The sequence below is a fragment of the Mobula hypostoma genome, chromosome 6 (genome assembly GCF_963921235.1).
Source record: "Mobula hypostoma chromosome 6, sMobHyp1.1, whole genome shotgun sequence".
Classification (NCBI taxonomy): Eukaryota; Metazoa; Chordata; class Chondrichthyes; order Myliobatiformes; family Myliobatidae; genus Mobula; species Mobula hypostoma.
In genome coordinates, this window is record NC_086102.1 from 115,615,516 (window position 1) to 115,639,105 (window position 23,590).

The 23,590-nt window shown below is 42.1% G+C and overlaps 1 protein-coding gene across 5 annotated transcripts in view; it reads right to left on the reverse strand.

Annotated features, from left to right (window-relative positions):
* The window catches only part of pcnt (pericentrin), a 227,886-nt gene that overhangs the window by 186,747 nt on the left and 17,549 nt on the right, over positions 1–23,590 (reverse strand). For 4 of the 5 annotated variants that reach the window (XM_063051521.1, XM_063051520.1, XM_063051519.1 and 1 more), the window contains exons 6-11: positions 22,816–22,980; positions 16,457–18,619; positions 15,945–16,040; positions 12,227–12,403; positions 7,200–7,455; positions 5,450–5,529 (exon numbers count right to left, since the gene is read on the reverse strand). The exons of the other annotated variant lie outside the window; for it this stretch is intronic. In XM_063051521.1, coding sequence (XP_062907591.1) covers positions 5,450–5,529; positions 7,200–7,455; positions 12,227–12,403; positions 15,945–16,040; positions 16,457–18,619; positions 22,816–22,980 — 2,937 coding nt within the window. The remainder of the gene's footprint in view (positions 1–5,449; positions 5,530–7,199; positions 7,456–12,226; positions 12,404–15,944; positions 16,041–16,456; positions 18,620–22,815; positions 22,981–23,590) is intronic. 5 annotated transcript variants of the gene reach the window in all.

The window sequence follows — 23,590 nt, forward strand, 5'->3', positions numbered from 1 at the left end:
CTTAGGGGTTCTAACATTTAACTGTCGTCCATTCTTTGGGGCACTCCTCTGTTTTTGTAGATGGTTGCGAAGAAAATGCATTTCAAGATATATATTGTATACATTTCTCTGACATTAAATGAACCTTTGAATCCTTTGATATTTTAAAAGTATGATGAGGTGGTTAGCTATTGCTTAATGTGATCCTTCTGAAATTCGGCATTTTCACTAATCCGGCACTCCTCGTGTCTCAATGGTGGAGGATTATAGAAGGTCGACCTGCAATATAGACTATTCCTGTCCTGTAAGTCATCTTTTACAGTCACCTCTTGTAATACGGTCCACTCATTACACACCAGCGCATTGTCCATTCTCTGCCCAATGGGGATGTTGCACAATGTGCCAGGAAATACCTAACACGGAGAGCTCAGGATATGTTACAGCTTACTCTGATGACCTTCCTTGCTATCCACAACTTCATCAATTTTTGTGTCATCTGCAAACTTCATCAGACCACCAATTTTTTCATCAAAGTCATTAATGGGTATTATGAACAATAGAGCACCCCACCTCTGATCCCTGAGAACACCACTGGTCACAGACCTCCAGTCAGAAAAAAAAACTCTCTACTACCATCTTTTGTCTTTCATGGCTAGGCTTAATCTGGATTCAATTTATCATCTTACCATTGATTCTATATGTCTTTAGTCCTCTGGACAGCCTACCATGAGGGACCTTGTCAATGCTTTAATAAAGTCCAGATAGACAAAATCCACTGCCATACCCTCAATCTTCATTACTTTCTCATTGTCAGAGTGCCTACAAGGATATTCCCCAATAATTTCCCAACTACTGATGCACAGTTCACTGACCTACAATATCCTGGTTTGTTTCTGGTGCCCTTCTTAACAAAGGAACAGAATTGACCATCGTCTACTCTTTTGGAGCCTCATCTGTAGCTGAAGAGGACATAAAGATCTCTCAAGGGTTCAGAAATCTCACCACAGCAAAAACACACATTTAATTAAACACAAACTCTGCATTAAACACCTCAATTTGCTGCTTCTTTATGTGCTAAAGTCAGACCTGCTGATGTTTTCACTTCCATGAATGCATGGTTTAAGAATCTTTTGGACATGTATACGAATAGGAAGGGAATACAGGTGTCCCCCTCTTTTCGAACGTTCGCTTTACGAAACCTCGCTGTTACGAAAGACCTACATTAGTTACCTGTTTTCACTAACAGAAGGTGTTTTCACTGTTACGAAAAAAGGCAGTGTGCGAAAAAATCAGCGCACGCCCCGAGCATCCAAGCTCCTCCCCCGGAACTGCATTCTAGCCGGCTTTGCTCCAACACGTGAGCAGCCATTAGCAAGATGAGTTCTAAGGTATCGGAAAAGCCTAAAAGAGCTCGTAAGGGTGTTACACTTAGTGTAAAACTAGACATAATTAAGCGTTTCGATCGTGGTGAATGAAGTAAGGACAAAGTGAGTTTGGCTTGTGGAAGATGACGAAGATGTTGAAGAGGTTTAGACATCCCATGACCAAGAACTGCTAGATGAAGGAGCTGATGCAATTGGAAGAGGAAAGGATAACAATCGAAACCGAATGCAGTAGCGAACGGACCGAAAGTGAAGTCGTCCAGTTACTGAACGTGAAGCAACTGCGTGAGATTTTCGCTGCAATGATAAAGTATGACTTTAATTTTGAAAGGGTACGTAGGTTTACGGTACTGATCTGGACCGACATTTACGTGCTGGGCGGCACCTAATTAATTAGCTTATTTATTTCGGTTTTTTTCTTAAAGATGTGCTGGGTGCATCCCGGCTACCGCTGCACCGCTGCATGCTTCGCAGATCGGTATCGGTCGGCGGCCTGGAGGTTGGGGACCACTGCACCTAACAATCGAAACCGAACACACCATCATCAGTGTGCTCGAGGCTGTCTTCCCGATTCCAATAAGTGATACTGCACTGTACATACATTATTTCTACTTTATACAGGCTATGTATTTTTATGTGTTATTTGGTATGACTTGGCAGCTTCATAGCTTAAAGGTTACTGGAGAAAGTGTTTCTGCCGAGAGCGCTTGCGCCGTGTTTCTGCCAAGAGCGCTTGCGTGAGATTTTCGCTACGGAGAACAATGCGGCAATGATTGTAGAAAAGTATTTCTACTTTATATAGGCTGTGTACTTATCATATCATACCTACTTTTACTATGTTACTGTTATTTTAGGTTTTATGTGTTATTTGGCATGATTTGGTAGGTTATTTTTTGGGTCTGCGAACGCTCACAAATTTTTTCCATATAAATAAATGGTAATTGCTTCTTCACTTTACGACATTCCGGCTTACGAACCGTTTCATAGGAACGCTCTACCTTCAGATGGCAGGGGAAACCTGTGGACAGATATGGGCCAAATGCAAGAAAATGGGATTTGCTGATGGACAACTCAGTCTGCATGAACTAGTCAGGCAGTAGGGCCTGGTTCGTGCTGTTATGCCTCTGATCACTTCGGATGCACAATCACTCCATGCAGTCATCCCACTTTGGGAAGGTCTGAGAGCCATTCACTTCCTCCTCAAACCCAGACCCAGCCATTTCCACCTTCCAATAAATTCATTCCCCTGGCACAACTTGCTTTCCAATGAAACAAGTTCTCCAACTCCATGATAAATGTAGCTACAGGCACTCAGCAAACCTATCCTTTGTTTCAATCTTACTTAGGCACACTCCCTCAAAACCACCTTCATTGTGAGCCAAAGGCCTTGTTCCTATGCTGTACTGTTCTAGTGCTTCAACAGCAGCATTGATGCTGCTTCTTTCACTAACAAGACTGTAAGACACAGGAGCAGAATTAGGCCATCTGGCCCATCGAGTCTGCTCCGCCATTCAATCATGGCTGATTCTCTTTTTTTGAAAAAAAAATCTCCTCCTCAACCCCAGTTCCCGGCCTTCTCCTTTATGCCATGTCCAATCAAGAGCCAAGGTAGATCAATCTCTACCTTAAATACACCCAACGACCTGGCCTCCACAGATGCACGTGGCAACAAATTCCACAAATTCACACCCTTTGGCTAAAGAAATTTCTCCGCATATGTTTTGAAAGGGCTCCTCTCTATCCTGAGGTTGTGCCCTCTTGTCCTAGACTCTCCCACCATGGGAAACATCCTTTCCACATCTACTCTGTCTAGGCCTTTCAACATTCAAAAATGAGCTTCCCCTCCCCTCCCGCCTCCAATCATTCTGAATTCCAGCAAGTACAAACCCAGGGCCATCAAATGTTCCTCGTATGATAATCCTTTCATTCCTGGCATCATCCTTGTGATCCTCCTCTGGACCCTCTCCAATACCAGCACATCTTTTCTAAGATGAGGGGCCCAAAACTGTTCACAATATTCAAAGTGAGGCCTCATCAATGCCTTATAAAGCATCAGCATCACATCCCTGCTCTTGCATTCTAGACCTCTTGAAATGAATGCTAACATGGCATTTGTCTTCCTCACCACCGACTAAACCTGCAAGTTAACCTTCAGGGTGTTCTGTACAAGGACTCCTAGGTCCCTCTGCATCTCAGATTCCTGGATTTTATCCCTATTTAAAAAAATAGTCCGCACATTTATTTCTACTACCAAAGTACATAACCATGCATTTTCCAACATTGTATTTCATTTGCCACTTTCCTGCCCATTCTCCTAATCTGTCTAAGTCCTTCTGTATCCTACCCATTTCCTCAACACTACCTGCCCCTCCACATATCATCTTCGTATCCTCTGCAAATTTGGCAACAAAGCCATCTATTCCATCATCTAAATCATTTATATACAGCATAAAAAGAAGTGGTCCCAACACTGACCTTTGCAGAACACCACTAGTCACTGGCAGCCAACCAGAAAAGGATCCCCTTATTCCCACTCGCTGCCTCCTACCAATTAGCCAATGCTCTAACCATTTTAGTAACCTTCCTGTAATGCCATGGGCTCTTAACTTGGTAAGCAGCCTCATGTGTAGCACCTTGGTAAGGGCATCTGAAAGTCCAAATCTGCAACATCCACTGCATCCCCTTTATCTATCTTACTTGTAATCTCCTCAAATAATTCCAACAGGTTTGTCAGGCAAGCTTTTCCCTGAAGGAAACCATGCTGACTGTGTACTAAAGTAGTACTCAAAAATTTCATCAATTCTGCAGCCAATTTCCATGCCATTCTCACCTTCACACAGTGAACCTGAGACTTCCTCTCCCTTTCTGAACCTCCCCCACCTCCACCCACTGGACAGGTGCAGCTCCGATACCCACTCCACACCCACAGACTCCCACAACTACCATGATAAGAAAGCCTATCAGTGGCCCTACTTTCTGAAAAGGCCAAGGAAATTCTGCAAGTCCCTGATGACCTTCCTCAATTATCTTGGCAATCACAGCCAATTACACGGGGTAATAAATGTACCCATTAGGCTATTTTAACATGAACTATTACTGACATTCTACAGATCTGTTCCCATGAACTGAAAATCCATTTGTAGCTCATTCCAATATTGTCGAAGGATGAGTACAGTGATATTATGATGCAATGTTTGAAAAGTGATCAAGTTTAAAAAAGAAATTGTTATTTGTTCAAAAGAAACAAAATGCAACACTCACAGTAAAGAGGAAAGCATTAGACATCTCTCTCTGCAATGGCATGAAACCCAAACAGCCTCAAGCTGTGCAGTATTTCACATAGTGTAGTTAGAACAAAATGATGATTTCGGGCCATTAGTTTCTATATTAGACCATAAGACATAGGAGTAGAATTAGTCCAACCAGCCCATCGAGTCTGCTCCGCCATTCAATCATGGCTGATTCTTTTTTTCTTTTCTCCTCCTCAACCCCAGTTCCTGGCCTTCTCCCTGTAACCTCTGATGCCATGTCCAATCAAGAACCTGTCAATTTCTGCCTTAAATACACCCAATGACCTGGCCTCCACAGCTGCATGTGGCAACAAATTCCACAAATTCACCACCCTTGGGCTAAAGAAATTTTTCTGCATCTCTGTTTTGAAAGGGCACCTCTCTATCCTGAGGCTGTGCCCTCTTGTCCTAGACTCCCCCACCACGGCATGTGAACTATCAGAATTGTGAGAAGCAAACATGCTGGACAGGTTTCTTTTTCTCCAAGCAGTCTCCAGGTGATTGCAGCACTTTAGGGGAAGTTACATCCCTGGAAAACTTTCCTTTTAAACAATTTTCTATAACATGAAACTGCGCCACATGAACCTGCGCCAAGAAATGAGGTGAAATAAAAGTTATTTACTTCTTTGTTTCAACACACCACCCCCCATAAATACTATAAGAGCAAATATATTCAGTACATCAACTTGTAACCTGTGAACTCTGCAAGGGTAAAGTTCCATTATCTGAACAGTCATAACATTAGGGTCACTTATAGGCAAAAAAAAATCCTAATATCTGAATCATGGTTTTTCATACTTGCAGTTTCTCTGATTCTTCTGCCACCATTTTGGCCTTCAGAAGAGTTGCTTCTCTTTCCAAATCATTCCGTAAATCCTCTAGAAACAAAAGTATGGAGTAGAAACATGAGTTCCTCTTCTATTTACTTGTGAATTGTACTACATAGTTTCGTGCATTATAACTTAATTGGTTCAGTTTTAAGGTGAGTAGTTTCAAGTTTTACACCCGGCTGATGATTCAGTGAGATACCAGTGGAGTACTGCTCTTTAAAGGCTCCATCTTTTCAGATGCAGAGGCCATGTCCACATTCTTGGGTGGTGTAAAAGATCAGGACAGAAGCAGCACGATGATCTACATTTAACTCACACCCATCTGCACTAAAGTGGATAACACTACTGATTAAGTTTGCTATGCATATAACTGACTGCAATTGCAGTAAAATTCCATTAATCTGGTACATTTGAGATCATGATGCTGCCATAGTGACAGATTTTCCAGTCTATTGGTTGTTATACTACTAATAACTAAAAACACTTTTAATACTTCCTTTTTTAAAGTTATAAGCACTATGATAAACTTTCTAGTGAATTTCGTGAGCTTAAAGGGAAGACAGTAAATGAGCTCCCAGTGAGTCAGATACCAATTGCACATAGAGTATTTCCAAATAATCAAATATTATTTGTGTTGCACATAACAATAGTTTCCCTTCATCAATACGTAACTGGCCATCAAATACTTTGTTATCCCAAGGTTACGAATGATACAAGTTTGGCTTATCTTCCCGAATATCAAATTCTGACAACCTCTGACTTAGCATCATTTAAGATATGGGAAGTTACATTTTAGAAGAGCCAAATATGATCAAGAGTATAAGAAAGGTGACCAACACATCATCAGAACTGTTGAGTGATGAAGTGTTATAAAGATGTACTTCAGTAGTGGTGAATTAAGGGAGGTGCAGAAATCTGTGATGTTATAGAAAATTATTTCAGAACTCTTTACAATGGAGAAGATATGACAAAAAAAGTCATGAGCTAGGTAAGAGTCATGAGGGGGTTATATGGGAGGCAGGGTTTAAGGGTCGGCACAACATTGTGGGCCGAAGGGCCTGTACTGTGCTGTACTGTTCTATGGAACTTAGGTAATATTTCCCCTATTGCAACAGGCTTTAATGAGACATATGATAGACCCAATATTGCCTGCATTCTTCAAACCACAGATGACAGGCTTAGTTGCATTTAGGTTGGGGCAACACTTCAGCATAGTTGTTAAAGTTACACTATTACTGCTCACAGCATCAGAGTGTGGAGTTCAATTCTAGCATCCCCTTTAAGGTGTTTGTACGTCCTCCCCGTGAACATGTGGGTTTCCTCCAGGTGCTCTGGTTTCCTCCCACAGTCCAAAGACATACCAGTTAGTATGTTAATTGATTATTGTAAATTGTCCAGTGATTAGGTTAGGGTTAAATAGATGAGTTGCTGGGCAGTGTGGCTCGTTGGGCTGGGAGGGGCTGTTCCACACTGCGTCTCTCAATCAAGGAAAAAAAATGCAAGGAAATATAAAGAAACAAGCATTAATTTAAAACAATCTTTCCTTGTATGTATATGAGGAACAGTAATTTCTGCAAGAAATTTGTAACAATAGCACAAATATGTAACCCCAAACATACAGAATTCAAACAGAAGAAAGACTGCACATGCTGGAAACTTGGAGCAACACACTAAATGCTGAAGGAATTCAAACTCCTTCATCCAATAAAATACTTTACCCATTTCCTGTTGGTGCTTCTTTAAAGATTGTTCCATTTGCTGTTGGTTTTGCTCCCTAATGCATTCCAATTCCAATTGTTGTCTGTTCTGCAGCACTGCCACCTCTTGGCGTCGTTTATCGTTTAGCACTTCCCGTAACTCTGAAAGGGACTCCTCCTTCTCACGCTGCAGGTTAGACTGTATCAGCTCAAGTTGGGCCCTATGCATGTTGTTTAGGCTTAGACGAAGAGATTCCAGCTCCAGGCTGTGCTCTGTCTGATGGAAAAGACAGTTCCTCTCAGAACAAGGAAATACTGAACAATTTATATTGGAATATTGAGAACCCATCACAAACATAGATACAGTTTACATAAAGTTACTTATTCACAGCTATAACTTAAAAATTTCGTAGGAGCTACCACAAAGACAGAGCAAAGTTGTTTGTTACATATATCAAAGGACTTCCCTGTCTTTCTCATTCTCCTGGCCTTTTGTTGTAAGTTCAATGTTTTTTCTGTGACTGAAGGCAGTAAGATGTAGCTACCTCCACTCCAATCACTTGTTATGTTTAGGGCACAGAAAGAATCAAGAATGGCAACTTGAAATATTTCAACATAACTGTGGCTAAAACTTTAGATTTTGGATGGGGGTGGGGAAAATCAGGCTTCTGTTAATAAATTTTCAGCTTTGAGAGGAAACCATTAAATTGCTGGATACAAACCATAAAAACATGAAAGGCTTCAAAGACAGGTCAATAAATACTGTGCTCCCTGTGCACTTGTCTGGTACACTAACACAATTTACACAATTAAGTTTGTGAAAAATACATCTGTTAGAACACGCCTGGTGAAACTAGGAATAGATATATATATTCCACCTCCCTACACTATTCCATATACGAAGATGGTGGTAAACAGGAATCTGTATTGAAAGAATATCATTCAGGCAGCAAAACACCCCAAACACTGGACTAATCACAGTGCAATTTACAATGAATTAAAAGCTAACCTGTAAGCCTTTGGAGTGTGGGAGGGAACAGGACTACACAAGGAAACCCGCACATTCACAGGGATACATTAAACTCCCTTTGGCCTCGGCCACTAAATCAACTTTTAATCTATTTATCAGGTTATTCTTGAAACCCATGGGCTTACTTTCCCAATCATTCTGCTGTGGGATTTTTTGTTAAATGCCTCACTAAAATTTACATAACTGCATTAAATATGACAGGCTCATCAACCAGCATAAGCTCCTCAGAAATAAATCGATACTGGATGGACTCTGCTTCCTCGAACGATTCTTTGCTCACTGTCTTTGATTAATCTGGGTCTCTACGAATATAGATAATCTGTCTGAAAAATACTTTTCCAATAATTTGTCAACTAACACATTACACTAACACTTTCAGTACGCTGGATGAATTCAGCAGGTCAGGGAGCATCAGTTAAAAACGATGAGTCGACGTTTCGGGCCGGAACCCTTTGTCAGGACTGAAGAATGAAAGATGGGGAAGGATTTGAAGAATGTTTGTAGCTTCAGTTGAAAGACCAGTAATTTGAAAGACAACGGGCCTCCTCTACTGTCTTGATGAGGCTAAACTCAGGTTGGAAGAGCAATAACTCATATACCGTCTAGGTAGTCTCCAGCCCCTTGGTATGAACATAGAATTCTCCAACTTCCGGTAATTCCCTCCCCCTCCCTTCCTCTATCCCTATTTCACTCTACCCCCTCCCCCAGCTCCCTCATGGTTCCACCTCCTTCTTCTACTACCCATTGTTTTCAGGGCTATGATGTCAATGCTTCCCCTCCCCCACCCGTTTGTCTTTCAAATTGCTGGTCCTTCAACTGAAGCTACAAGCATTCTTCAATTCCTTCCCCATCTTTCATTCTTCAGTCCTGACGAAGGGTTCCGGCCAGTAACGTCGACTCATCGTTTCCACTGATGCTGCCCGACCTGCTGAGTTCATCCAGCATACTGAAAGTGTTGCTTTGATCACAGCATCTGCAGATTATTTTGTGTTCACAACACATTAAACTGACTGGCAAGTAGTTATTGTCTATCCGTTCTGCTTGTGTTTTATTTTAAACGTAACAGCAATACCACATTATTAAATTTCCAATTTGCCAGAATAGCCCCATGGTCAAAGTGCGCATGCGCCGGTCGTGCATGCAGCCTGTTACAGCCGTTCCAACTAGTTTTCTTACTTTTTTCTTCAACTTACGTTATTTGTTGTATTTTTTTTTCCACCGTAACACGTTGAAGCTGCACCCTCTCTAACATGCTGGTGAAGAGTGTTTTATTTGGGTTTTTAGCGCTGGAAATAGTTACATTCGGACATATCTCATTAGAGGGGCAGCAGTATGGTCCCATTGTTTATTCCAAGGACCAGCTGATTGCGCTTATGCCGGCCGGTTTAGCGAGCAGAGCAGCGGACACCCCTGCTGAAATCTGGAGGAAAACAAACAGGATGCAGAGGGGGATCACAAAGGCGAGGAAAGAGGACCAGGTCAAGACTACAGAGACTTATGAAGAAGAGGAGTTCGGTGGGTAATAAAATGGACGAGTTGACGACGCTAGCCAGGAGTCAGAGAACATTTTGGGAGTGCAGTGTTATGTGTTTTACTGAAACGGGGCTGCACGTGGACATACCCAACCAAAATGTTTCCATGGAGGGCTTCCAGACCGTTTGGGCTGACCGGAAGTGCACTGAGAGCGATAAGCGTAAAGGAGTTGGGGGCTTGCTGTTCTGGTTAACAACGGATGGTGCAATCCTGGTTATATTACGATCGAGGAACATGTTTGTAGACCAGATATTGAACTTTTTGCTGTTGGACTCCGGCCATATTCCACCGAGATACAACAATGGGCGTAATGGAAGGTCGTTCCTGCCTGTAGCCATTGAACTTTGCAGCTCCTCCCGTGGAGGATCAGACACCTTGAGCCAATAGGCTGGTCCTGGACTTATTTCCATCTGGCATAGTTTGCATATTGTTGTTTGATTGTTTGTGGTTTTTGTATTGCCATATTTATGCCCTATTCTTGGTTGGTGCAGCTGTAACGAAACCCAATTTCCCTCGGGATCAATAAAGTATATCTATCTATCTATCTAAAGATTTGAAAATAATGAAGCAACACACACAAAATGCTGGAGGAACTCAGCAGGCCAGGCAGCATCTAAGGAAAAGAGTATAGTCAACTTTTTGGGCCAAGACCCTTCAGCAGGACTGGAGAAAAAAAGATGGAGTCAGAGTAAAGAGGAGGGGGAGAAACACAAGGTAATAGATGAAACCATGAGGAGGAGGGGTGAAGTAAAGAGCAGGGAAGTAGATTAAAGAGATAAAGGGCAAATCTAATAGAAGACAGCAGGCCATGGAAGAAAGAAAGGAGGGAGGAGCATCAGAGGGAGGGAAAAGGGAATGGGGAATGGTGAAGGATGCATTAGCAGAAATTTGAGAATTCGATGCTCATGCCACCAGCTTGGAGGTTACCCAGACGTTATATGAGGTGCTGTTCCTCCAACCTGAGTGTGGCCTCATTGCGACAGTAGAGGTGGCCATAGATAGACATATCAGAATGGCAATGGGAAATGGAAATAAAATGGGTGGCTACTAGGAGATCCCATTTCTTCTGACAGATGGAGCGTAGGTGCTCGGTGAAGCGGTGAGACCTGATGTAGACTGGGAGATTGCTTCGCCAAGCGCCTACACTCCATCTGCCAGAAATAGCGGGATCTCCCAGTGGCCTCCCATTTTAATTCCACTTCCCAGTCCAATATGTCTATCCACAGCCCCCTCTATACTGTCACGATGAGGACACACTCGGGTTGGAGGAACACCACCCTATATTCCGTCTGGACAGCTTCCAACCTGATGGCATGAGTATTGATTTCTTGAACTTCTGGTAATGCCACCCCCCTCCTTTCACCATTCCTCAACCCCTTTTTCCCTCTCTTACCTTATCTCCTTGCCCGCCCATCACTTCCCTCTGGTGCTCCTCCCACCTTTTCTTTCTTCCATGGTCTTCTGTCCTCTCCTATTAGATGCCTCCTCCTCCAGCCCTGTATCTATTTCAACAATCAACTTCCCAGCTCTTTACTTCGTCCCTCCCACTCCCAGTTTCACCTATCACCTTGTGCTTCTCCCTTCCTTCCACCCACCTTTTAAATCTACTCATCTTTTTTCCCTCCAGTCCTGCTGAAGGGTATCAGCCCGAAACATCGACTATACTCTTTTCCATAGATGTTGCCTGGCCTACTGAGTTCCTCCAGCATTTTCTGTGTGTTGATTGGATTTCTAGCATCTGCAGATTTTCTCTTGTCTGTTGAGAATAATGAAATCTGGTTTGATAATTCTGTCACAGCTCCATGCCTTAATCCAGACCTGGGGGCTATTTATAAAATAACCAAATTGATTACAAGACAAAACCAAGTTACCCCTTGATATAAGTTACCATCCAAACTATTAAGTCCAAGACAGCCATGATTCAAATAAAAATACTGGTCGAGATGAATATCAAATTGCCCAAAGGCAGCTGATTTTGGAAATTCAGCAAGTATTTTGCTTTTGTTAAAGCATTAAGACTTGCAGCTGAACAAGAGACATTTCCAAATTCTAATGCCGATATTTCTAATGATTATCTTTTACATAAACAATGGCTCGCATCACAGATTGCCATGGTTAAATGTAAAATTATATGTAGATAAAATTTCTCACCTTTAAAAGCCAAATTATGTTACTCAAAGTATCAACAATCCATGATACCTTTAGCATGTAATATCAAAGAGCATAACTGTAGAATCATCTTCAGGTTCCAGAATACACATTAATCTTTCTTTCATGATGTTTCAACATTCTGGAATCTTGCTGAAGACTGATGAAATTACAAGGTGCACAGCTGCCATAGCAGCTCAAGCAGCTCCATTGCTACCTCCTCAGAACAATGTACAGGGAACACTGTACAGCAAACCAGTCAGTCCAGCGTTCAAAGCCCAAATAACATAAAATGAGTAACATCAGCCACTTCCATCTTTCACCAATGAGAACTCACCTGCATCTGAAGCCGAGCTTGGCATAACTCTGCTTCATGAGCCGTGTCCATACGAATCCGGATATCATCGAAAAGAGCCTGTTGTTCTTGAGTCAGTTTTGCTCGCTGCTGCTCTAGTTCTTCTTTGTGCTTATTAATCAGTGTATTCATCTCTCGATCATGTTCCCGTTCATGAACCTACAAGTAATAGTAACGATTGCTTACAAGTATTTCCAAGACCGCTTAGATACTGTTTTCAACCACAAAATTCAGTTGCAGACAATATTTTATGAAGCAGTTATTGACATTTCCCTAGGACCAAACAGATAGAACACAGTAAACATCTCTTTGTTTTTAGAGTTTCACACATGGTAGGCAAGTCAACAAACAATAGTCAATGCAAACAACAGGAATTCTGCAGATGCTGGAAATTCAAGCAACATACATCAAAGTTGCTGGTGAACGCAGCAGGCCAAGCAGCATCTATAGGAAGAGGCGCAGTCGACGTTTCAGGCCGAGACCCTTCGTCAGGACTAACTGAAGGAAGAGTGAGTAAGAGATTTGAAAGCTGGAGGGGGAGGGGGAGATGCAAAATGATAGGAGAAGACAGGAGGGGTAGGGATAGAGCCGAGAGCTGGACAGGTGATAGGCAAAAGGGGATACGAGAGGATCATGGGACAGGAGGTCCGGGAAGAAAGACGGGGGGGGGGGGTGACCCAGAGGATGGGCAAGAGGTATATTCAAAGGGACAGAGGGAGAAAAAGGAGAGTGAGAGAAAGAATGTGTGCATAAAAATGAGTAACAGATGGGGTACGAGGGGGAGGTGGGGCCTAGCGGAAGTTAGAGAAGTCAATGTTCATGTCATCAGGTTGGAGGCTACCCAGACGGAATATAAGGTGTTGTTCCTCCAACCTGAGTGTGGCTTCATCTTTACAGTAGAGGAGGCCGTGGATAGACATGTCAGAATGGGAATGGGATGTGGAATTAAAACGTGTGGCCACTGGGAGATCCTGCTTTCTCTGGCGGACAGAGCGTAGATGTTCAGCAAAGCGGTCTCCCAGTCTGCGTCGGGTCTCACCAATATATAAAAGGCCACATCGGGAGCACCGGACGCAGTATATCACCCCAGTCAACTCACAGGTGAAGTGATGCCTCACCTGGAAGGACTGTTTGGGGCCCTGAATGGTGGTAAGGGAGGAAGTGTAAGGGCATGTGTAGCACTTGTTCCGCTTACACGGATAAGTGCCAGGAGGGAGATCAGTGGGGAGGGATGGGGGGGACGAATGGACAAGGGAGTTGTGTAGGGAGCGATCCCTGCGGAATGCAGACAGAGGGGGGGAGGGAAAGATGTGCTTAGTGGTGGGATCCCGTTGGAGGTGGCGGAAGTTACGGAGAATAATATGTTGGACCCGGAGGCTGGTGGGGTGGTAGGTGAGGACCAGGGGAACCCTATTCCTAGTGGGGTGGTGGGAGGATGGAGTGAGAGCAGATGTACGTGAAATGGGGGAGATGCGTTTAAGAGCAGAGTTGATAGTGGAGGAAGGGAAGCCCCTTTCTTTAAAAAATGAAGACATCTCCCTCGTCCTAGAATGAAAAGCCTCATCCTGAGAGCAGATGCGGCGGAGACGGAGGAATTGCGAGAAGGGGATGGCATTTTTGCAAGAGACAGGGTGAGAAGAGGAATAGTCCAGATAGCTGTGAGAGTCAGTAGGCTTATAGTAGACATCAGTGGATAAGCTGTCTCCAGAGACAGAGACAGAAAGATCTAGAAAGGGGAGGGAGGTGTCGGAAATGGACCAGGTAAACTTGAGGGCAGGGTGAAAGTTGGAGACAATAGTCAACATTCTTGGGAATATGTAAAAACACACTCACTCACTCCTATTACTTCTATTTCCAGTATGAAGTACAATGGTTTTCCTCAAATGCAACTTCACAAGTAAACAAATTCCCCAGCTATGAGCTAATAGCACTCAGTTCAAGTCTTTCACAACTACCAAGACAGATGTAGACAATTGTGAACAAGCAACGAGATTAAAGTTGCAGTGTCTCGTTCTGGCAAATTGAGCATGATATGGGAAATTGCAAACTTGTCCACTTTGGCATAACTTTTTAAAAATAAAAGGATGAGAAATAGAGGTGAAGAGAGATCTGTGTACCTTTGCACATGATTCTCAAAAGTATGAAAGGTAATTGGGAAAGCTAACAGAATGTTACTAATAACCCCTTGGGAAATGAATACAAGATAGGGAATTATATTTTAGTTGAGTACATTACCAATGAGATCACCAATTATAGATCAACAAGCTGACTTGTCTCTTTGAGGGCATTTCTTTGGAATTCTTGCCCTCAAAGGGGTGGTGGAAGTACTATCTGGATATTTTGTAGAAAAGCAATGTGACAAAAGATTAACATGGTAAACGGAGGATGCGGAGATGAAGTTACAATGAGATCAGGATAGTGGAACCAAATGGCTCATTTCTACTGCTAATTTGTATATTGATATTGTGCTCCATTGTTCTCGTACTACAAGCATGAATGCCTTGGTGCCCTTAAATTCGACCCAAGTTCTATGGGCCCATGAGATTAACAGGATAGCAATAAAAGTGGCTGAGCCGATCTATTTTCAATTACAGCCAACCTCAAATTGCTCCTTTCCTTTTCTTGTCTACTCAAAGAGTCACAGAGTGGCCATTACACTGAAGGTGGCTAATTGGCAGGATGAGTCCATGCTGGCCAGGTAACTAGCCCTCTCTGTCTCCACAATCATTCAAGTCCTCTTTTCAGATACATATCCAGCTTCATTTTAAACACTGTAGTTGAATCTACCTCCACTACTCCTAATGCTTTACAGATACTATTAATACCATCCCTCCGTATGTTTAGAGTTCTTGTTATACACCACATAAAAGTTTAGTAAAGGCAATTAATTAACCATCTGAAAGTCAGATACCTGGCTTCAGCAACTTATGCTAAGACCAACTTTCAAAAATAATAGAACTGAAACTTGTGAGTACATCAATTTGTAATAAAGTTGTACTTCAAAAGAAATTCTAATATCCTCTTGTTCTGAAGAGACCTAAGCAAAGTACACCATTGCCACAAGACAAGCATCTAAATAATACAACTATCTCCAATGAAGCATTTAAAGCAGCAAACAAATGTCTATAGCAAATCATCTATTTACACAGTGTCCCTCCTGTGGCCACTGAGTGCATGTTTGTGGTCTTATGCTGCTGTAGTCCATCCACTTCAAGGTTCAATGTGTTGTGCATTCAGACATGCTCTTCTACACACCACTGCTGTAATGAAAAATAACCATTCTATCGCCTTCTGGTCAGCTTGAACCAGTCTGGTCAGTCTCCTCTGACCTCTCTCATTAGCAAGGCATTTTCACCCTCAGAACTGACAGTCACAGATGTGCTTTGTTTCTCTGCACCATTCTCTGTAAACTCTAGAGACCGTTGTGCATGACAATCCCAGGAGATTAACAGTTTCTGAGATACTTAGACAACCAATAATCACTTCATGGTCAAAGTCACTTGATCACATTTCTTCCCCTTCTGATGCTTGGTTTGAACAAGAACTGAAGCTCTTGACCACATCTGCATGCTTTTATAAATTGAGTTGCTCCCATGAGGAGCCACTGAGTGTACATTCCAATAATACAACCACCTCTAATGAGACATTTAAAAGAAGCAAGCAGAAGCCTACAGCAAATCTACATATACTGTACACTTGCCTGTTTAATTAACCCGATCTGTTTCCTCCTCTCACTTTCCTGCTTTTCTTGCAAGTCAAGTACTTTTTTCTTCATTTCTGCATTCAATTCATCTAACTAAAAAGAAAAAAATAAACTTAAAGGAAAGAGCAAAAGAATTTCACAAAAGTACACTCTGCACCCCCATCAACACTTCTCATTTACTTCCAATATATTGTAAAGACAATTCAAGAAAAATGGTCAATTTAGCTCAAGCTACAAAATCCTCACATTACCAAGCAGGTCTGCAAACCATGAAAGCATACAAAATGAAGATGTACCCTTCTCTACATCAGATTCTAGATTAAAGTCAAAACATTCACAGGGCTATTAAAAACGAAAATAAAATGCTGAAAAAGGGTAATAAAAGATTGTACCCAAGGACTTCAAGCAGAAACAGGGCAGCAATCCAAAACCCCAGATATCACACTTCAGATAAACTACCTCAAATAATTACAAAATCTGTTCAAATTTTTAATGATAATCAGAAATACCTCTTTCTGATGTTCTGATTTTAAATTTGTAATATCAGATAGGTATAGCTCTTCCATTTTACTTAATTCTTCTTCATATTGGACTGTCACTTCCTTACGAGCCTCCTCCACAGCACTGGTTAGCCTTTCCTCATGTTGCCGCAGGAGGGAACGCATCTTTTCACTGTGGCTTTGCTCTAGCTCACCTAGAGCTTTGTTTTGATTGCTGATCTCCAGTTTCAGCGCAGATGTTTGCTGAAGATGTAGAGCCTCCTGTTCTTCTATGGCTGCCTTTAACTTCTGCATTTCAGTAACTTTACCTTTCAAATCATTGTCTGCAGCTAGAATCTTAGAATGCATTTTGCTTTCTAGATCTTGAAATTTGTCAAGCAAATCCCCTTTGTCCTTCTTCAAACAATCATTTTCAGCTTTGACTTTAGCAAGCACTTCTTGAATCCTTGAGAAATCAGTTGCATTTGACAGAACCATACTTTCAAGCTTCATTTTTTCATCAGTTAGTTGCTTCACATGTTCTTCACTTTCCCTCAATTTGGCCTCAGTTTCCTCAAGCTCTCTGCACAGCGAGTCCTCCTGCATAGTTTTCTGCCCCAGGAGTTCAGACATAGTTTGGCTCTTGGTTTTTTGGGCATCAAGATGAGCCTGCAGTTGATCCCGTTGGTTCTGCAATGCAGTGAGCTGGCGACCAAACAGGGCTTGCACTTCACTGGTCACAGAATCTGCAGCGAGTTTCTGTTCTTGAACTTCTTTGACTAGCTGCTCCTGTTCTCTTAGCTGAGCCAGCAACAACTGATTCTCCTGCTTCAAATCTTTCACCATCTCTTTGAATATTTCTAAGTCACTTTCTTTCTCTTTTCTCACTTTATCCTCTACAGTTATCACAGGCTGGCTCTCCAAGTCATATCTTTCACTCTCATGAACCATGTGCTTCAATTGTTCTTCACAATGTAATCGTTCTGCACTTTCCTTTTCTAATTCTAACCGAAGACCTGAGAGTTCCTCCAACACTGCTTTCCATTTCTGTTCAGCTTCCCTTGTTTGGGTAGCTGACATTTTAGCTTCCATATGCATCCTCTCCAATTCCAACTTGCTTTGTTGCAGCTCTTCTGTTAATTCCGTACATTTCTCTATCAAATTGAACTTCTCTTGGTCCAAATTTTCAGATATATCATTTCTCTGCAATTCTGTGCTGTGTAAACTCACTTTCAGGTCTTCTATTTCCTTTCTAAGTGCTTCTGTCTTTACAGCATACTGCGTTTCCAGATCTTCCCGAAGTTTGGTTAATTCTGCTTCATGACTAAACAGCATTTTGGTTTTAAGCTGCTCAAGCTCGACCTCCTGAGATTCAGCCAGTCTACTTAACACTTCGTCTTTCTCCCTCTCCATCATTTCCAATTTGATACTGTAGTTTGTGATTTCATGCTCATGTTGGATTCGCAGCTCTCTGTTCACTTCTCTTTCTTGCGCCAAGCAAGCATTCAAATGTTCTTTTTCAGATTTGTACATATTAATCTGTTCTTCCAGATCTCTCATCAAATGTTTGTCTGTCTCACAAACTTCAGTCTTCTCCTGTGGGGAAGACATCATATTTTCTAATTTTCGTTGGAGCTCTTCTTTCTCCAGACAAGATCCTTGCAGTTTCTCAGTAAGTTCAGTGATCAATTTGTTTAAGTTTTTTATCTGATCACTATCACCATAGCTCTGAATTTGACTCTGTAACAAATCAAGTTCAGCTTTATGCTTAATATTTAGTTCATCAATTTCTTGCTTTGTTTGTTCACACAGCTCACGTTTTAACTGAGATATTTCCCTTCTCTGCATTGCCTCCAGATCAACCCGCAGTTGTTCTACAAACCACAAGGTATCTTTTTGACCAAATTGATTTTGTAGGTCTTCAACATTTTCTATTTGCCCTCTAATTTCTTTTGGAGACTGCTGTTGCCTCTGTTTATCAGCAGATTCAACATTATTTAATTCAGAAACCTCTTGATGCCAGACAGTCAGTGAGTCATGCAGCTGTGATATGGTGCTCTCTTTATTGTTCAACTTTTCCCTCAACTCTTTGATGGTTTCTTCTTTTTCTTCTATCCATTGATTTAATTGTTGCACAGTATTTTCAGTAATTTTCTGCTGCTGAACAAGACAGTTCTCTTTGTCTTTGGCATTCTTAAAACGAAACAAAACAGAATCTCAGAAAATGGCAATAAAAGCATAACACCTTGTGTTCTCTTCCACTGTCATTAAAACTAGTTTTAATGGGAGTCACAGAATCATTTACATAGCAAAGAAACAAACCCTTCAGCCCAACTCACCAATGCTGCCTAAGATACCATCTTGAGCTCATCCCAGTTGCCTGCAATAGCCCCAAATTCCCCTAAATCCTTTCCTATTCAAGAACCTGTCCATTTATCTTATAAACATTCTAAGTGTACCTGCCTCTGGTTCACTCCATTAACTCACCACCCTCTGTGGGGAAAAAATTTGCCCTTTAAATTTCCTTTAAAATCTTTTCCCTCTCACCATAACACATACCCTCTAAGTTTTAGCCTCTCCTACTCTGGGAGAAAGGCTGTGACCACCCACCTCATCTGTACCTTTATGATTTTGTCTATCTCTATCAGGTCATGCCTCAGTTTCCTTCACTCAAGGGAAATTCCATTTGTCATTCCTCTGCCCAATTTCCCAGTTTATCTGAATCCTGTTGTAACCTTAGACAACCTCCTTCAATGGCCACTACACCACTGATTTTTGTACTATCTGTAAACTTATTAATCATGCCATCTACATTTTCATCCAAATATTTTATAAAGATGACAAATAGGAAGCCTATCACCCATCGCTATGGCATAACCACTGACCAGACCTCCAACCTGGAAAAAGAACCCTCTGATTCTTTCCACCAAGTCAATCCTAGTTTACCCTGGATCCCATATCATCTCACCTTCTGAACCAATAAACTAAGTAGGAATTTGTCAAAAGCATGTGGATATCTACCGCCCTGCCCTTGTCAATCCACTTGATCAGCCTCTTCAAAAGACTCGTGTCTTCCAAACTTTATTGATTTCCCACACAAAGCTATCCTGACTACCCTTAAACAGTCTCTCACAATCTCTTCCTGTAACTTTCCCCTTTAGGCTCATCACCTGCAATTCCTTGGTTTGTCCCAGCAGCACTTCTTAATTGAAAGCACAACAGTAGCCACCTTCCACTCTTCTCGTACCTCACCCATGGCTAACTGTGATATAAATCTCTCTGCCGGGGCTTCAACAATTTTTTTTGCCTAGTTTTCACAATGTCCTTGGATACTCTTGGTCAGACTCAGAAGATTTATCTACCTTTATGCACTTCAAGACTGCCAGCTCCTTCTCTTCTATAATCGAATATTTTTCAATACATCACTGTTCTCTTCCCTGACCTTCTCTACAGTAAGCATAGCTTCCATGACCTTCTCTACAGTAAGTATAGACAAAAGATATTCATTTAATTCTTTGTCTGTCTCTAGTGGCTCCATGCATAAATGACCACGCTGATCCTTAAATGGACCCAATTACCTTTTTGTTCTTAATATACTTAGAATCTTTTTGGTTTCTACTGCCAATGCAACCTTGAGTCCTCTTTTTAATTTCCTGATTTCCTTCTTCCATGTGCTCCTACATGCCTTGTACCCATCAAAATGATTTGTTCAATCACAAGTCATCTACAGCCAACAAATGCCTCTTCCTTTCTCCAGGCCAAAGTGTTAATATCCCTCATTAGCCATGATTCCCTAATCTTGCCAGCTTTGCTCTTCACTCTAACAGGAAGAGCCATGAGTTCGCTCTTTCTCACTTTTAGAAGCCTCCCGCCTGCCAGGCACCCCTTTACTTGCAGATACCCTACCTTGATCAAATTTGACAAGTTCCTGCCCAATGCCAAAGTTACAGCTTTAACCTGTTCACAAGTCTTACCTTTTACCATAACTATTTTAAAACTGATAGGATTATGGTCATTGGTCCCAAAGTGCTCCACTACTACTTAGAACCATGTCTATCTCAGTCAACATTAGGGAAACTACATTCATCTGCTATTACAACCTCATCATTCCGAAAGCTATTTGCGATCACACCTTTCATTTCAAAGTTCTATCCATATAACCTCAGTGAACACTCTCCCAAAAAATGCTGAGATGTTCTCCCCAAATCAGTCCACATCGCTGTGTGGTATAGAAAATGCACTGCGGTAGACAGGAGTGCTCTACAATGGGTAGTCGAAACTGCCCAATGCATCACCAACACCAGTCTACCAGCCATCAAAGACGTATGAACAGAAAGGTGATGGAAAAAGGGCAGCAATATCATGAAGAATCCCATCCATCCTGCTTACTGACTGTTTGACCCCGTCCCATCAGAAAAGAGGACACACAGCATCTACTCCAAGACCACTAGACTCAAGAAACAATTATTTCCCCCAAGCCGTCAAACTGATCAACACCTCCACCCATTAATTCACCCCACCACCACTACATACACATGATCTAGTGGCACTTCATGTAAATAAAAAGTTACTTGCACATTGTGTTTTATAGAATTGTTTTTATATTTATTGCATTTTTTCCTTTTTGCTTTGATGCGCTCTTAATGTTCACTTTTTTTTAAATGCTTCATCAGATCCAGAGTAACAATCATTTCATTCTCCTTCACACTTGGGTACTAAAGAATGAAAACAAACAATCTTGAATCCAAAAGCACAACTTTCCCTCCTCTCTTACCTCCAGTTCTATTGTACCTGCAGCACCTCTACCGCAGAACATTCAGCGGCCAGTCCTACACATTTCGCAATAGGTTTCTACAGTCACTATAACATCACACTCTAATGTGTCTACCCAGGGTCTGAGTTAATTTGCCTTATCTGTCAGGCTTCCATCATTCAAAAAACAAAATGCAGTTTAGCCAATCAGTCATTCAATACTCCCAGTCCTGCCCAACGTATCCTGCTTACTAGACTTGCTTTACTTTCTATATTGCAGGAATCTTTACCTCAAGTTTGAAACTCTCCCGCCATAATGGGGCAGATATAAAGGGAAGCCAGAGCACCAGTGTTTTCAGCATTTCCTGTTTCACCATCTGCACTATTTTGTGTTTCAAAACTTCTCTCCAGTTTTTGTTTTCACTAAAAGGATTCTTCCACAATTTAATGCACCTTCAATTTTTTAACTCCTCTTACTCTTAAAGAATATCAGACTACAGGAGCACAGCAGTTAGCACGATGCTATTACAACTTGGAGTGGAGTTCGGAATTCAATTCTGACGTCACCTGTAAAGAGTCTGAATGTCCACTTCGTGGAACACTTGTGTTTTCTCCAGGTGCTCCACTTCCCTCCCACCCCACAGTGGAAAGGGATACCAGACAGTAGCTTTGATTGGTCACTGTAAGTTGTCCCATGATTAAGCTAGGGTGAAATCAGAGGTGACAGACAGAGGGGGCGATATTTCATAAAACTAAGAGCCACATACATTCAACCTTTTTGGTTGAACAGCTCATTTCAGATCTCATCTGGTTAAGTTTTGCTTTCATCTCATCAAAACCCTTTCAAAGTGGACAAATGTAGTCACAAAATAATCTGCAGATGCTGGGGTCAAAGCAACACTCACAACACGCTGGAGGAACGCAGCAGGTCGGGCAGCATCTGTGGAAAAGATCGGTCAACATTTTGGGCCAGAACCCTTCGTCAGGACTGTAGAGGGAACCGTCTCGTCTCCAGCCTCTTGGTATGAACACTGAATTCTCCAACTTCCGGTAATTCGCTCCCCCTCCCTTTCTCTATCCCTATGTCACTCTGCCCCCTCCCCCAGCTGCCTATCACCTCCCTCATGATTCTGCCTCCTTCTACCACCCATTGTGTTTTCCCCTATTCCTTCTTCACCTTTCCTGCCTATCACCTCCCTGCTTCCCCTCCCCCACCCCTTTATCTTTCCCCTTACTGGTTTTTCACCTGGAACCTACCAGCCTTCTCCTTCCCACCCTCCCCCCACCTTCTTTATAGGGCCTCTGCCCCTTCCCCCTACAGTCCTGATGAAGGGTTCTGGCCCGAAACATTGACCGATCTTTTCCACGGATGCTGCCCGACCTGCTGAGTTCCTCCAGCATGTTGTGACTGTACAAATGTAGTGTTTTCCAAATTCTCACAAACTTAAACTGGTCTTCTGTTATTCAATTCTATACCTCTGAAAATGAAAACCATAATATTACTTAAAAACTATTATATCTTAATATCTGAAAAGTAACATGACTAGACAGGATCTCCACGCGCAAATAGCATTCAGTAAACAGAAACATGAAGGTTGAAGATGGTGGAAATACTGGACAGTTTTGCCATTTCTCACCTTCTCTGAACATTCCAGTTGAAGTTCCAGATCATGTGCGCGTTGTTCAAGTGTCTCCATACGATCACATTGGTCTTTAAGGCTCTGCTGGAAAAGGGTAATCTGTTGCTGAGCCTGAAGCAGCTCCACAAATCCAGGACTTTTATTTTTCAGAATATCACTTGCCTGAAAAATAAGATCATACATAAAAATTCTTCATGAATACATTTCTTCAGTAGAACCCTTGAGCAAACATGAAAATGATTTTAATCCCAGCAAACAGATAAAGAGAGCTGAAATAAGTTCATCAACACATAAGCAGCTACTTGGGTGGCATCACAGCCCAAGTACTAATATATAAAAATATAGTTTGTTTCTTATTTTCTCTACAAAGAAACAGGGTGGGGTGGGGTGGAAGGAAACATTTGTTTATTGAAATATAGCACAGAATAGACCCTTCAAACTACGCCACCCAGCAATCCCCCCCAATTCAATCCTAGCCTAATCATGGGACAATTTACAATTACCAACCTGCAAGGGTTTGATAAACAGTCTTTCTGCTGTGGATACTCGGTGTACTGGGACATTGGTAAAACTAACGGCAGGAGAGCTGCCTGGCTTCAGCTGTTGGATGGACCAGGCCCTCATGCCACGCTCTAGTCTGTTACAGCCCACCCAGGGACAGAGATGTCAGATGCGTTGTGGGAGAGAACAGAGGCACTGTGGCAACACGGGAATCCATCCTCGGTTGAGGTCTGGCACCTCCTGTCAGTGCTGCTCTTCAGTGTTCACACCC